We start from the raw sequence: 14981 nt of genomic DNA, 5'->3' as shown, positions 1-14981 counted from the left end.
GCTACACAAAGTCCTTCAAAGCAAAACACTGTAGAATAGTCTCAATCAGGCTCCACGGTGCAACAGGGCCTGTGTATAAAGGAGACTAGATGTGCATCATTGTTTGTCATTGTTAATGTGCTGAGCCTTTATTCCAGTCACCCCTGAAAGAAAAGCATTCAAATCATAATTCTTTTACCTTGTTATTTTTCTTGAATACAAACATCCAGCCTTTTTCTTCTTCAAGGGCAAGAAGATCAATGGTTTGTAGGCCAAACACTCTTCTTAAATGTTATTGTATTACACAGACAAACAGAACAAGACTGTAGGGTTGAAATGGTACAGTGGGTCAGACATATGGATTCCTAATGGTAAGAGAAATAATCTGTCCTTTTTTTAATGGCTTATTGCTACAAGCCAAATACATTGACTGGACAGTTGCCTTGGGCCTTAAGGTGGCCATAGACACACAGATCCTATCCTAAGCAAACCTGACGATCGACCAAACGACCGATCTCCGCCGGACGAAAGCTGTCGGCACTCCCCACACACGATCCTAAAAATCGTAGGAATCCTCGATTTGGCGATGTCGCCAAACGAGCGGATCTTTGCGTCTATGGCCACCTTTAGTGTGGAGCTCCATCCCTGGAATTGAGCTTAGGGTGCATATAGGAGTGGGTGCTGACATAACGTACATGTTATACTGTTCTGTCGCCAAGTAGCTAAAGAAAGTTACTGTAAATGATAATATTATAGTATCATTGCAACTGGGGGTGTCAATCTGCACTTCGTTACCAACCCTCCGACCCCTGGGGAAACCGACTTTCACGCCATTCATTATAGATTTGTAAAGAATTCAAAGTACAGCACAGAAACAATTTGCAGCTGCCACGCCGGGGAAATAAAAAGTTAATTTAAGTGAGAGAGATAAATAAGGGGTGTTGTGGAAGGGAGTGGAATTGCCTGTGGGTGCCCTAAAAGTGAAAAGACCTTCAAGATAGACATGAATGTGTGTACGTATCTAAGTAATCGCAGATCCAGATAAACAGACACAATCAAGTGGCGCTCAAGTCCCATGTGTCCCTATTCCCTTTCAAGGACTTTGTTAAAGGCTTTTTGTCCTGTTGATATTTGGAAACATTGGCCTATTGCAAGTCAACCCTTACTCCAAAGTGAACTGTAAGTAGTGTACAAGTCATGTGGGTTCTCCCCAGTCCCCAAATTGTATCCCATTTGACTGCCTAAAACTGGACAATAATATTGTACAAATCTATCCGCTGATACCGATCAGTATCCATGTACTACGGATATAATTTGGTTTGGGAATCGGACAGGTTGCAGTTCCACGTTGTTTCCATAGTTCATGCCCTTGGCACAAACAATTGGGACAACTGAAAGGCAGCCATGCTTTGTGTGTGGCCCATCATGCACTTTGTCCATTCAACCCATGAGCTGATTGGTCCGTCTATGGTCTGTCTTACTTCATGCCAGGAATCCGTATTTATGGCCCTGGATTCCTTAAACCTTCCTGTTTGTATGTGAAAGCTCTATGGATGGGGTAGTGAACAGCAAATATATAGTGAATAAAGTACCCCCTCTTGTAAAATATAAGGATATTATAAGTTACTGAGGAGTTTCATGACCATATAAAAACACGAGGCCGAAGGCCGAGTGTTTTTATACAGGTCATGGAACTCCTAGGTAACTTCTAATATCCTCATATTTTGCAACTGGGGGTACTTTATTTATTATAATACACAAATTTTAGTGAGTCATGTGACAGAAATGACATCAGAACTCACCGTTTATAAGGATATAATTTACAAGCTATTCATGGCTTTTGTGTATTATAAAGATAGAATGCAGCACAGGGGCACAGTACATTGCTATTCCCACCAGCAGGGACTTTCTATGTTCTCTCTGTATCTGGGTGGGTTTCCTTCCACATTCCATCCAATGATATCGATTCGCGGTAAAGTGCTTGGGGAATAAGTCAGGCCTATATTCAGAAAATGAAAATAATAATCTAGCAGTCATTAATGTGACTATGCAGCAAGAAGATTAGCTTGTGGGATGGAGCCAAGTCACACAGTATTTATCATCCTATACTTGCTGCTAGAAGCACTCGTGTACTTCATCCTTATTCCCATCCAAACACATATCTGCTAGTCTTAAAACAAGCATGCATGAAATGAGGCAGTCTTCCAGTTGGACCATTTCCCCATAGCCTGTATAATGAAACGCAAAGAGATTTAGTTGTAACCGCTGCCTATATTAGTGATGTGCATCTCTGGCATGGATACCAGGAGCAGCGTTTACTTGCTCGGCGTTTACTTGCTCGGCGTTTACTTGCTCGGCTACAATGAAGCTTCCAGCTGGGTCACCCCAAGCACATCACATTCATTCTAAACATAGAACAGAAGATCTGGGACACACTGGATATATAAATATCTGCAATCATTTCTTTTGTAATATTTTTAAGGGCACACTCTCCATTCATGTTTGTCTAGAAGAAGAAGTTGTTCTTTAGCAATATGAACACAATGGCAGTGTATTAAACAATATTACACAATAAACAACTGCCTGTTCTTATAAATCCAGCAGGACCTGGGTCTCCTGATTAGTGTGAGATTAGCAGGTCGGGCTTGGATATGTTTTATAAGTGACATTTATGAAATGTTGTTGCTACGTTTGACTTATAAATACGGGCGTTCTCTTTATCAGGAGAAGTGTTGCATTAAACCAGTGATCCCCAACCAGTAGCTCGTGAGTAACATGTTGCTCCCCAACCCCTTGGATGTTGCTCTCAGTGGCCTCAAAGCAGGTGATTATTTTTGAATTCCAGGCTTGGAGGCAAGTTTTGGTTGTATAAAAACCAGATGTACTGCCAAACAGAGTCTCAATGTAGGTTGACAATCCACATAGGGGCTACTAAATGACCAATCACAACACTTATTTGACACCCCAAGAACATTTTTCATGCTTGTGTTGCTCCCCAACTCTTTTTACTTCTGAATGTTGCTCACGGGTTCAAAAAGTTGGGGATCCCTGCATTAAACAGTAAATAATTTGATAAAACGCTGCTGGAATTAGATTACTGAGCAACTGATCCCTCTTTCTAATTATCATCTTCTTCTTCATTTTCCTACCCCCAGTCGTTTAATTGGGAAATAGGCACAATGATTTTGTCTCAATCAAAACATTTTCATTAAAACGTCTCATATGAAGCTGGAGGCAGTGAGAACGATTGTCTGTTGCTCCACCTGCAAACTCTTAACCCTGTGCTGCCCCCAGACTGGCAACGCTTTCCTGTCAATGTGATTTGTAAGTGATATGAAAGGGCAACTTACAACACATTATACACCTGCTAAACATGGCTTTTATCTGCCACTTCCAGCCATAAATCTCTAATGCTTTTAATATTAGGAGTCCACACTGCCCCGGGGAATTTCAATATCCAGCAGAGCAGTAAAGTGCTGCCCTCACTGGGGATTAGGAACAGTTTCTTCCCTGCTATATATATAGTCAAAGTCCAAAAAGTGTTCAGCAACACATTGCATAAATAACCCCGGTATATAGTGATATACCTGCCTTCCCAAAACCTGCGCCCGTCTGAGCCCAACTTCTCGGTTTCTTATATAGACCTGCACGTGTCTATAAAAGCTCAACCCGGCAGTCAGAAGGCCTCGACCCGGAAATTCAAGCACAGGATACACAGTAGATAACAGATAAACTCTAGTACACAATGGGATTGTTTAGAACTTATCTGTTATCTACTGTGTATCCTGTACTTGAATGGCTGCCCCCATGGCTACACAGCAGCTTGTTTATATAAACTATAGTAGTACTTATCTGTTATCTACTGTGTATCCTGTACTTGAATGGCTGCCCCCATGGCTACACAGCAGCTTGTTTATATAAACTATAGTAGTACTTATCTGTTATCTACTGTGTATCCTGTACTTGAATGGCTGCCCCCATGGCTACACAGCAGCTTGTTTATATAAACTATAGTAGTACTTATCTGTTATCTACTGTGTATCCTGTACTTGAATGGCTGCCCCCATGGCTACACAGCAGCTTGTTTATATAAACTATAGTAGTACTTATCTGTTATCTACTGTGTATCCTGTACTTGAATGGCTGCCCCCATGGCTACACAGCAGCTTGTTTATATAAACTATAGTAGTACTTATCTGTTATCTACTGTGTATCCTGTACTTGAATGGCTGCCCCCATGGCTACACAGCAGCTTGTTTATATAAACTATAGTAGTACTTATCTGTTATCTACTGTGTATCCTGTACTTGAATGGCTGCCCCCATGGCTACACAGCAGCTTGTTTATATAAACTATAGTAGTACTTATCTGTTATCTACTGTGTATCCTGTACTTGAATGGCTGCCCCCATGGCTACACAGCAGCTTGTTTATATAAACTATAGTAGTACTTATCTGTTATCTACTGTGTATCCTGTACTTGAATGGCTGCCCCCATGGCTACACAGCAGCTTGTTTATATAAACTATAGTAGTACTTATCTGTTATCTACTGTGTATCCTGTACTTGAATGGCTGCCCCCATGGCTACACAGCAGCTTGTTTATATAAACTATAGTAGTACTTATCTGTTATCTACTGTTTATCCTGTACTTGAATGGCTGCCCCCATGGCTACACAGCAGCTTGTTTATATAAACTATAGTAGTACTTATCTGTTATCTACTGTGTATCCTGTGCTTTTTAAGATTAGACCTTATATAAGGTATCCTGTATGAACTAATGGAAACTCTAGCGAATATTGTTTTTATGCAGTAATGATAGCGTTCCAGACATGGTCTGAATTCGGAATTTCATTCAAACTGCTTAATGTTAATCTTTTACATCCCTTGGGTCACACAGTTCTCACCTCGCAAAAAGTCTTCTTTGTATATTCACTGTATCGTTTATCATTAATACTATGAATAAAACAGCCTAGCAGTTACCAATTTGAAAGGGAAAGTCTCCTAAAAAAATTAATTTCTGCTTATTGTTTATAATGGAACTCTAAGCAGTTTTGGATTAAATCTTTGATTTAGCACTTTTTTAAAAAAATTTTCAATTGGCTTTCTATTCTATCTCCCTTCAATCTGACATTTGTGTTATTCGGCTGATCAGGCCACTAACCAGAAAGTGCAAATGTGAGTATAATTTTTATATATATGTATTTTGCAATCACTTCCCACCCATTCCTAGAGGTTGAAAACCCTGGATCCAATTAGATCTTCGTAACTGCTGGTATCCCATGAGTAGTAGACCCCTTCTATTTATACAATATTGAGTGTAAATCTCCCCCATTCATAGTAGGCTCCTTCTATATATACAATATTGAGTGTAAATCTCCCCCATTCATAGTAGGCCCCTTCTATATATACAATTTTGAGTGAAAATCTCCCCCATTCATAGTAGGCCCCTTCTATATATACAATATTGAGTGTAAATCTCCCCCATTCATAGTAGGCTCCTTCTATATATACAATATTGAGTGTAAATCTCCCCCATTCATAGTAGGCTCCTTCTATATATACAATATTGAGTGTAAATCTCCCCCATTCATAGTAGGCCCCTTCTATATATACAATTTTGAGTGAAAATCTCCCCCATTCATAGTAGGCCCCTTCTATATATACAATATTGAGTGTAAATCTCCCCCGTTCATAGTAGGCTCCTTCTATATATACAATATTGAGCGTAAATCTCCCCCCATTCATAGTAGGCCCCTTCTATATATACAATATTGAGTGTAAATCTCCCCCATTCATAGTAGGCCCCTTCTATATATACAATATTGAGCGTAAATCTCCCCCCATTCATAGTAGGCCCCTTCTATATATACAATATTGAGTGTAAATCTCCCCCATTCATAGTAGGCTCCTTCTATATATACAATATTGAGTGTAAATCTCCCCCGTTCATAGTAGGCTCCTTCTATATATACAATATTGAGTGTAAATCTCCCCCATTCATAGTAGGCCCCTTCTATATATACAATATTGAGTGTAAATCTCCCCCATTCATAGTAGGCTCCTTCTATATATACAATATTGAGTGTAAATCTCCCCCGTTCATAGTAGGCCCCTTCTATATATACAATATTGAGCGTAAATCTCCCCCCATTCATAGTAGGCCCCTTCTATATATACAATATTGAGTGTAAATCTCCCCCATTCATAGTAGGCCCCTTCTATATATACAATATTGAGTGTAAATCTCCCCCGTTCATAGTAGGCTCCTTCTATATAAACAATATTGAGTGTAAATCTCCCCCGTTCATAGTAGGCCCCTTCTATATATACAATATTGAGCGTAAATCTCCCCCCATTCATAGTAGGCCCCTTCTATATATACAATATTGAGTGTAAATCTCCCCCATTCATAGTAGGCTCCTTCTATATATACAATATTGAGTGTAAATCTCCCCCGTTCATAGTAGGCTCCTTCTATATATACAATATTGAGTGTAAATCTCCCCCATTCATAGTAGGCCCCTTCTATATATACAATATTGAGTGTAAATCTCCCCCATTCATAGTAGGCTCCTTCTATATATACAATATTGAGTGTAAATCTCCCCCGTTCATAGTAGGCCCCTTCTATATATACAATATTGAGTGTAAATCTCCCCCGTTCATAGTAGGCCCCTTCTATATATACAATATTGAGCGTAAATCTCCCCCCATTCATAGTAGGCCCCTTCTATATATACAATATTGAGTGTAAATCTCCCCCATTCATAGTAGGCTCCTTCTATATATACAATATTGAGTGTAGATCTCCCCCATTCATAGTAGGCTCCTTCTATATATACAATATTGAGTGTAGATCTCCCCCATTCATAGTAGGCTCCTTCTATATATACAATATTGAGTGTAAATCTCCCCCATTCATAGTAGGCTCCTTCTATATATACAATATTGAGTGTAAATCTCCCCCATTCATAGTAGGCTCCTTCTATATAAACAATATTGAGTGTAAATCTCCCCCGTTCATCGCTTGACTCTGTATAGTAAGACAAAGACCTCAGTCGCTTTATCATTTGTTTATTGCGATGGGCACTTTATTGTTGTTGAAGAAAAATGCATAAAGTCAGCAGCTTCACAACAGCACCTACTAATGACCAGAAAGCAGTGCTTCATTTTGGCATAAGATTTTCAATGAAGAGAATGAAAGATAATTTAAGATACATTCCAGTTTCTTTCAATAACAGCAGCCTGTCATTGAAAGAAAAAATAAAGACTAAATAGCAACTGAATGCAGTTTCCCATTTCATACAGTAAGACAAAGAACAGCACAACTTTGTGTATTGTGTCGATCTAATATACGAACATAAAAAACATCTTGCATAGCTACGTCCACAGACGGTTAAGGCACTTTATTGATTAAAATGTATTGAGGACTCGTTTTCCCAACTCCATTTTATTTTAAATATCACAAACTACAGCTAGATCCTATCAGAAACCTTAGTTTGGACTATTTTACACTGGTAAACATGTACGCTTCCATTGTGACGTCACAAGTGTGCATTGTAGCATCTGTCAAATCCCCCAAGGGCATGAGCATTGGAACCCGTGGGTGCTACAGTGTCAGGCTTAAGAGTAGTGTTTTTTGGCAAACTTGAGTTCTCATTAAATATTAAAATATAAATAAGTCTGCAGTGGGATTCTCTCAAGAGAGATCATCTTCTCCAGACAGGGATTCAGTAGAACTTCTCAATTAGAATGCAGTGCATGATGGGGACACATTTTAGCAGTTTACCAATGACATTCACTAATGTAACCACAGAAATGAATTTGTGTGTGTGTATTGTGCATTGTGTAACAATTAGCCCTTCTTGGCTGACATGGCCAACATTGACTCTCTAATACTAAGACATGTGCCCATATTTTGATGTCCGTAGAGGACAATGTAAAACTAATGCTGGAGTTCCGCTGATATCTCTGTTTTATTCATTAACTACAGCTCTGCCTCTCATGTTTGCTCCAGACATGGACTAATGGTTCTGTCCAGTGAACCAACAAATGGCACTATGGCTGACTGAGATTGTTAGAGCATCCATTTATTAATGTAGTATAGTGATATTTATTTATTGTTGTATTACTTTAACTTTTTTTTTTTGTAAATTAGTGTTTTCATTGTTTTTTTTTTACATCCTTGGTATAAAGAAAATGCCTCCGCTCCAGATAATCGCCCTGTAGTCTAGTTGGAAAAAGGTCATTTGCAATATGTGTCCCTTGGGATTATTAGTGACCTTGGGCTCCGTCCACTCCCACAGGAACAGGCAGTTGGGTGATTTATTAGCTAAGCTGGTCTTCATATTGTTTGCGGAAACAGTCACCAGCTGGGAAGAAGTCCCAACATCTCTCCTGGTACATCTTCCAGACGAAGGATTCCTGTAAAAAGGGAAAAGGCAAGAAGTCTGTATATAACACATAGCAGCTAAATAGCCAGGAGGAATAGTATATCACACCTTACTGATCAAAATGATGGTGACATTCATACATGGAATGCAACATCCACTTGTGTTCAGAATAATAGCAGTTTGTTTAAAAAAGTGAATAAAGCTCAAAATCCCTATAATAACTTTTATTTCCATACACTCAAATGCATTGGGAACACTGCACATTCTATTCCACAGCAAAACATTAAGAAAAATGTATTTGTGTTATTCCTTTACAGAAAGTGAAGAAAAGGGAATATTAGGCTGTTCCAAAAATAGCAGTGTCTGCATTCTTCTTTACAAACTCATTCACTGTATCAACTGTTTCAAGATTTTGCTTTCCTTTGAATGACTGAACTAATATTTAGTTGTATAATAATCAGTGTTTCTGAGAACTGCTGCACATCTGTGTTACATGGAGTCCCCCAACTTCCAACAACCTGTTACATTCCACAATTCTTCTGCATTTCTTGCTTTTGTCTCATAAACACAAGTTCTCTATTGGATTAAGGTCCAGGGATTGGGCTGGTCACTTTATAATGTCAATCTTGTTGGTCTGGAACCAAGATGTTGCTCATTTACTGGTGAGTTTGGGGTCGTTGTCTTGTTGTAACACCATTTCAAGGGCATTTACTCTTCAGCATAAGGCAACATGATCTCTTCAAGTATTTGATGTATTGAAACTGATCCATGATCCCTGGTATGTGATAAACAGACCCAACACCACAGTATGAGAAACATCCCCATATCATGATACTTGTGCCACCGGCTTCACAGAGCCCCCTAGACCCAAAAAGAACAATCTTGCTTTCATCAGTCTACAAAATGTTGCACCATTTCTCTTTAGGCCAGTCAATGGGTTCTTGGGCAAATTGTAAGCTCTTCAGTTCATGTCTTGTTTTCAAAAATGGGACTTTGAGGGGGCTTCTTGCCGATAACTTGGCTTCACATAGTCTTCTAATTGTAACAGTATCACAGGTAACTTAAAATCTTCTTTGATCTTCCTGGAGCTGATCATTGGGTGAGTCTTTGCTATTTTGGCTACTTTTCTATCCATTCGAATGGTAGTTTCCCATTTTCGTCCACGTCTTTCAGGTTTTTTTTGCCATTATAAAGCATTTGAGATGATTTTAGCAGAGCAGCCTATAGTTTTCTGCACTTCTTTATATGTTTTCCCTTCTCCAATCAACTTTTTAATCAAAATGTCTGGAATGAGCCATTCTACTCCGCTTTTCAGAGAGAAATACACTATAACCAGCAGCACAACATTTGCTCCTTCCTTTCTTAAATAAGGGACGTAATTGACTCCTGTTTTTTCACAGAATGAATGACATCACTAATTGAAGTCCACACTGCTTTTATTTGGAACAAGCCTCAATGAATGATTCAATGACACAGAATCAGCAGTATGACATGACTGTTGGGTCTGTTGGGCTTCTGTGACTCTACTACACATACTAGTAAATTATTTGCCATGTAAAAATATAATTTCTACCAAAAACACTGATTGATTAGGTTAATGATGTCAGACTGCTATTATTCTGAACACAACTGTACATTGGTGGATTGACAAAAGGCCGCAGAACTGTAGTATTTATTTTACTGCTTGAGGAGTTGCATTTTTTATCCCTAAAACATAGACTGCAGATAAAATGGACAGTTTTATCAGTATTGTAGGTACAGTTACAACTGCCTGTGTATAGGGAAAACACGGGAGCATTTGAAACAGCTTCTGATAAGTCCTGACTATAGAAACCCCAACATGAGTCTCCAGTTCATGGCGCCATGAGTCACCATTACAGGCTGGAGATGATGGTGTGGGATTTTCAAGGCTCACACTGAACGTAATGATAAAAGCAGCAAAATATTTGAATGCCGCAGGATTTCTGCCTCCTTTCATGACAGCAGTGTGCCCATGTGGGTAATGTAACATAGTAAGTGAGGTTGAAAAAAGACACAAGTCCATAACGTTCAATCATAAGTCTATATATATAACCTGATTAACTGCCAGTTGATCCAGAGGAAGGCAAAAAACCCATTTGAAGCCTCTCCAATTTGCCTCAAAGGGGAAAAAAAATTCCTTCCTGACTCCAAGACGCAATGGGACCCGCCCCTGGATCGACTTGTACCATGAGCAGGATAATATAACATCCCCTTTCCATCTGTATGTGAACATCATAGGTTCATATAGCCTATAGTCATCCCTGGCGTTTTTCCTATTTCCTAGAAACAGCAGCCATTGTGTTGCGAGTGAAGAGGCCTTGGATCAATGATATAGGAAAGTTCTGATATCAATAGTAACAGAAATGTGACGTACCTGGCCGGTGTGTTCTGTCTCATCCTTATTAATAAGATACATGAGGAAGAACCTGGAAGACAAACACAATGACGTGAACTAAGAGAAATGGGACATAGAAATATAAGAAGCCTGTACCTTTGCTCTTTCCACTGTCACATGTTCATTGTTTAAAGTTTAATTTCAATAATCCTGGGCTACTAAGTGTTAAGTGCAAATCAGTGTGACTATAATGGCTACCATTTCTATTATCCATCAGGAGGGCTTTGCCATATAAATTGCCAAGAAAAATTCAGTAACCACTTGAAGGATTCACTATAAACTGAATGATTCTGAGAAACAAATATTTAGAAGATACAAAAAAAAGTCTGATCTGGAAAATTAATTTCTGGTCTGTGGCAAAGCACCAGGAAGTCCCGAACTAACTGCCTATGTCTCTAGCAGTATTATACAAGGTATTAGCTCAGAGGAGCCTCCTGATTAGGATTGTGTGTTTGCTCTACTGCTGATTTGCAGCCTAGTGAGGAGCTTTTAAACCTTTTCCTCAAGAGACCTGAGCTGAGATGTAGGATCAGTTTGTGACCCAAGAGTTGATTCTAATATTCTGTTATAAGAGGAAATGAAACTATATTCAGGGTCCTGGATGCTGATGCTGCAGTTGGTGAAGGAGATCTAGCATGGGGTCCTGACTGTATCTCTTCCCCCATTTACTGAAATCAAGTCACTACTAATCTTCAGCTTTTTATTTGTTACAGGGACCACTGTAAATAGCCAGGTCTACTCTATTCTGTTGGTCAAAATCTGGATAGACACAAGCTCAGCCATGGTATCCCACAAGTATAAATGAACTGAGGACATTCTTATTTTAGCAGTAGGTCTCCTAAGAGCTTTTACCTTGGAATTACATTGAGATACCACTGCACTCTTTAGGATCACTTTTTTTTTACCAGACACTGCTACTATTACTTAGGTTTCTGCATGCACGTTGGTGTTTTTCCTATGTTCCCCTACGGTGGATCTATGCATTCCAACAGCACTAACACACACTGTTGCACCTGCCATTGGATGAGTAGAGACTCACTGAATGGAATTGGCAGTGTTTCCTCATGCAGTTCATTGTGCTGGAACACATGAAGGAATTGCATAAAGAAAGGCTTGTGTGTAAACAAACCCCTTTTACATGACCTTGTCATTTCCCAGGCATAACAGGTTTCATAGGGTTGTTTGTCTAAGATCTTCTCACTATGGAATGTAGAGTTTAGTGTAGGGTTTAGTGTAGGGTTTAGTGTAGGGTTTCGTGTTGGGTTTCGTGTTGGGTTTCATGTAGGATTTCGTGTAGAGTTTCGTGTAGGGTTTCGTGTAGGGTTTCGTGTAGGGTTTCGTGGAGGGTTTCGTGGAGGGTTTAGTGCAGGGTTAGTGGTCAACATACACAGAGCCAGGGAGTGGATCCACAAGAAGAGGAATTCAGCTGAGGAGAACCACTCATTTTGTGTTTAAATTGTGGGGAAACTCACATGGTACCAACTGAATATTATGGTGTAGTCATTTAGTAAAGGCTCTTTTTTTTTGAACATGGGCCACACAATTTGGAAAGCTTGTAAGTGATTGTGGGATTCCAGATCTCTGTGATGGGATATAGACAACTGATGTTCCATGTAACACACACACTGCCCATAATGGAACGTTTTCTGTGTGCTGAATCCACGTGTTTTTTATAACTAACACCCCTTCCTTTTACTTCAGTCTGTGCTTAGAAGAAGTTGCTTTCTGATACTTTACCTGGTTTGTAAACTATTTTTAGATGCTAATATATATCCGAGCTCCTGCATTTACAGTAGATCAATTACAGAATAAATAAAGATAATTCACGTTTGTGGTTTGTAATGATACTTCACTGCTATGAATATTTTACATGAAGGGGATTATTTATTTCTATATATTTTCTCATCATTTTAATAAAACAAACTTGACATAACTCCCATCCACAAATGTGGCTAATAAGTATTATTTACTAATAATTCAGGTCAATATAATCAGATCAAAAAAAGAACAAAAAAAAAAAAATCAAGTGTCAAATTGAATCATGGGACTTTTTCAAATTGTTGCGCGACAAGCTCAAATTTGTTGAGTTTGACGCCTGAAAATTATTTGAGTTTTCAAGGGAAAACCAGCAACAAACACCCCACAAGAAACTGAAAATCACGAGGGCAAAAAAAAAAATCTTCAAATGGTTAAAGGGACCTCTGCCATTGACTTTTACATGAATTCGACAGGTAGAGAATTTGTAGATTTGGGTTTTTTGCTGCTTTAGGGCTTAATACATTTGAGTTTTTTTCTCTAAAAATTAAATTTTTGTTATTAGACTCCATAATGTTAGTAGGAGAGCTGCAGCCTGTTAGCACAGTTTAGAAAAAACGTAAAGTGAGTTTTTAGCTGGGCTACGATGGCAAGAAATAGTGATGGGCGAATTTCTCCCATTTCGCTGGAAAATGTGCGATTTTCCAGCAAAATTCGTGAAACAGTGAAAAACTTCCAAGACGCTAATTTTGACACCGGTGACAATTTTGACGCACATTAAAGTCATTGGGGGAACTTGTCTGAATGGTCGCCGGTGTAAAAAAAACTTTAACACAGGCGAATTTTCACTAATTTATTCGCCAGAGGCGAAACGCAGGAAATTTTTCACGAATTTGTGCCTGGCGAATAAATTTGTCCATCACTAGCAAGAAATAAAGCTATAAATGTATATGTTGAGCTGAACAGTGAAGCTCCAGGAATATCAGTGCTGCACTAGTGGAGTTACAGTTGCAGAAAAGGTTGGGTACATGGAGCGAAGGAAATTCTTCTAAATAAAATCTTCAGGACAAGTGATGGCAGTAAGAATATCGAATAGAAGAATAAAGTAAAAAAACAAAAGCAAGCTATGAGCCGACTGTATATTTCCTGTAGGAATTAACATTTCAGAACTATGGCCCTTCAGCTTTGTTTTTCTGAAAAGGTCAGTGTAGATGAATTCCTTTGGCTTTGTCTCAGACTCACATGAAGTTTCTGTTCTTAACATTCTTTTCATTGTCTACTCAGAGCTCTCAGTTCTGCCTCTGCCCGTGTCTGTCTGTCCTTTAAAAATGTTTATAAAATAGAGAAAACTCAATTGGTGTCTCCATTAGAAGAATGTACAGGTGGAGAACGATAGGGTTTCATCGCTGGTTCTGGAGCCAAAAACATAGTCATCTACAGGCTCAGATTCACTTACCCCCAGTCCCTATTCTGTGCCCCTCTTATCACAACACTATATTACAACACTATTATACAGCAAGAGGATTTGTGCTGCTCTTCATTGTGTGTATGTGGGTGAAAAAGACTTTGAGAATGAGAGAAAACTGAATGTATTTGTGCCTGAGCACGAGAGAAACCGGCTCTGTTACTATAGGTGTGAGTGTGACTATTACATTATTGTTGTATTGTATATAGAGTAAAATACTAAATGTGAGGCTGGTCTATTGTCTAAATATCACTTCCCATTCATTTTATGTTTGTGTCAATCTCCTCATCACTGCACAACAGAAGCTTTTATATTGGGTGTAGGAATATTAGTAAATAGCAAAAGGATGTGAGGTTTTTTTTTTCAAAAAAGTAAACCAAAAAGTGGTTTAAAAGTTCAAATACATTTATTAGGACAATACAGGTGAAGGCCTAACGCATTTCGTGCCCACTTACTCATAGGCTCTATAGGCACGAAACGCGTTAGGCCTTCACCTGTATTGTCCTAATAAATGTATTTGAACTTTTAAACTACTTTTAGGTTTACTCTTTTTTTTTTTTTTTTTTTAAATGACATCCTTTTGCTATTTGATATGTATATATGCACCCATAGACTGGGATGAACTGTGAGAACTTTTAATTTCTTTATTATACGTATCTATACTTTACTACTGCTTTTATACATATTATACTGCTGCAGTGCTAGAGACTGGCTTTTTGCACCTTTTTTGTTATTAGGAATTTTAGTAACCGGGAGATTTCAGTGTCGTATTTATGTTTATGTATTTAGCCAAACCCATGCACTGGTATATAGGTGTTATATATAAACCCATGCACTGGTATATATGTGTTATATATAGAGGATATAAAGAAGACCAGGCAGTGAGTTTGATGGTCTCTTCTTTGTATCTGCTTCTTATATTGAGACTGCACAGAGCATCTCAAAAGGAAGAAGATGGGACATCTCCAGTT

The 14981-nt window shown here is 38.7% G+C and overlaps 1 protein-coding gene across 4 annotated transcripts in view; it reads right to left on the bottom strand.

Annotated features, from left to right (window-relative positions):
* Positions 1-7050: 7050 nt before the first annotated feature.
* ryr3.S (ryanodine receptor 3 S homeolog) overlaps positions 7051-14981 on the bottom strand; it is a 254374-nt gene continuing 246443 nt past the window's right edge. For all 4 annotated transcript variants that reach the window (XM_041574388.1, XM_041574389.1, XM_041574390.1 and 1 more), the window contains exons 102-103: positions 10770-10821; positions 7051-8405 (exon numbers count right to left, since the gene is read on the bottom strand). In XM_041574388.1, coding sequence (XP_041430322.1) covers positions 8310-8405; positions 10770-10821 — 148 coding nt within the window. In that variant the 3' untranslated portion in view covers positions 7051-8309. The remainder of the gene's footprint in view (positions 8406-10769; positions 10822-14981) is intronic.

Source organism: Xenopus laevis, chromosome 8S (assembly GCF_017654675.1).
Source record: "Xenopus laevis strain J_2021 chromosome 8S, Xenopus_laevis_v10.1, whole genome shotgun sequence".
Taxonomy (NCBI): Eukaryota; Metazoa; Chordata; class Amphibia; order Anura; family Pipidae; genus Xenopus; species Xenopus laevis.
This window is presented reverse-complemented; position numbering and strand designations above follow the sequence as displayed.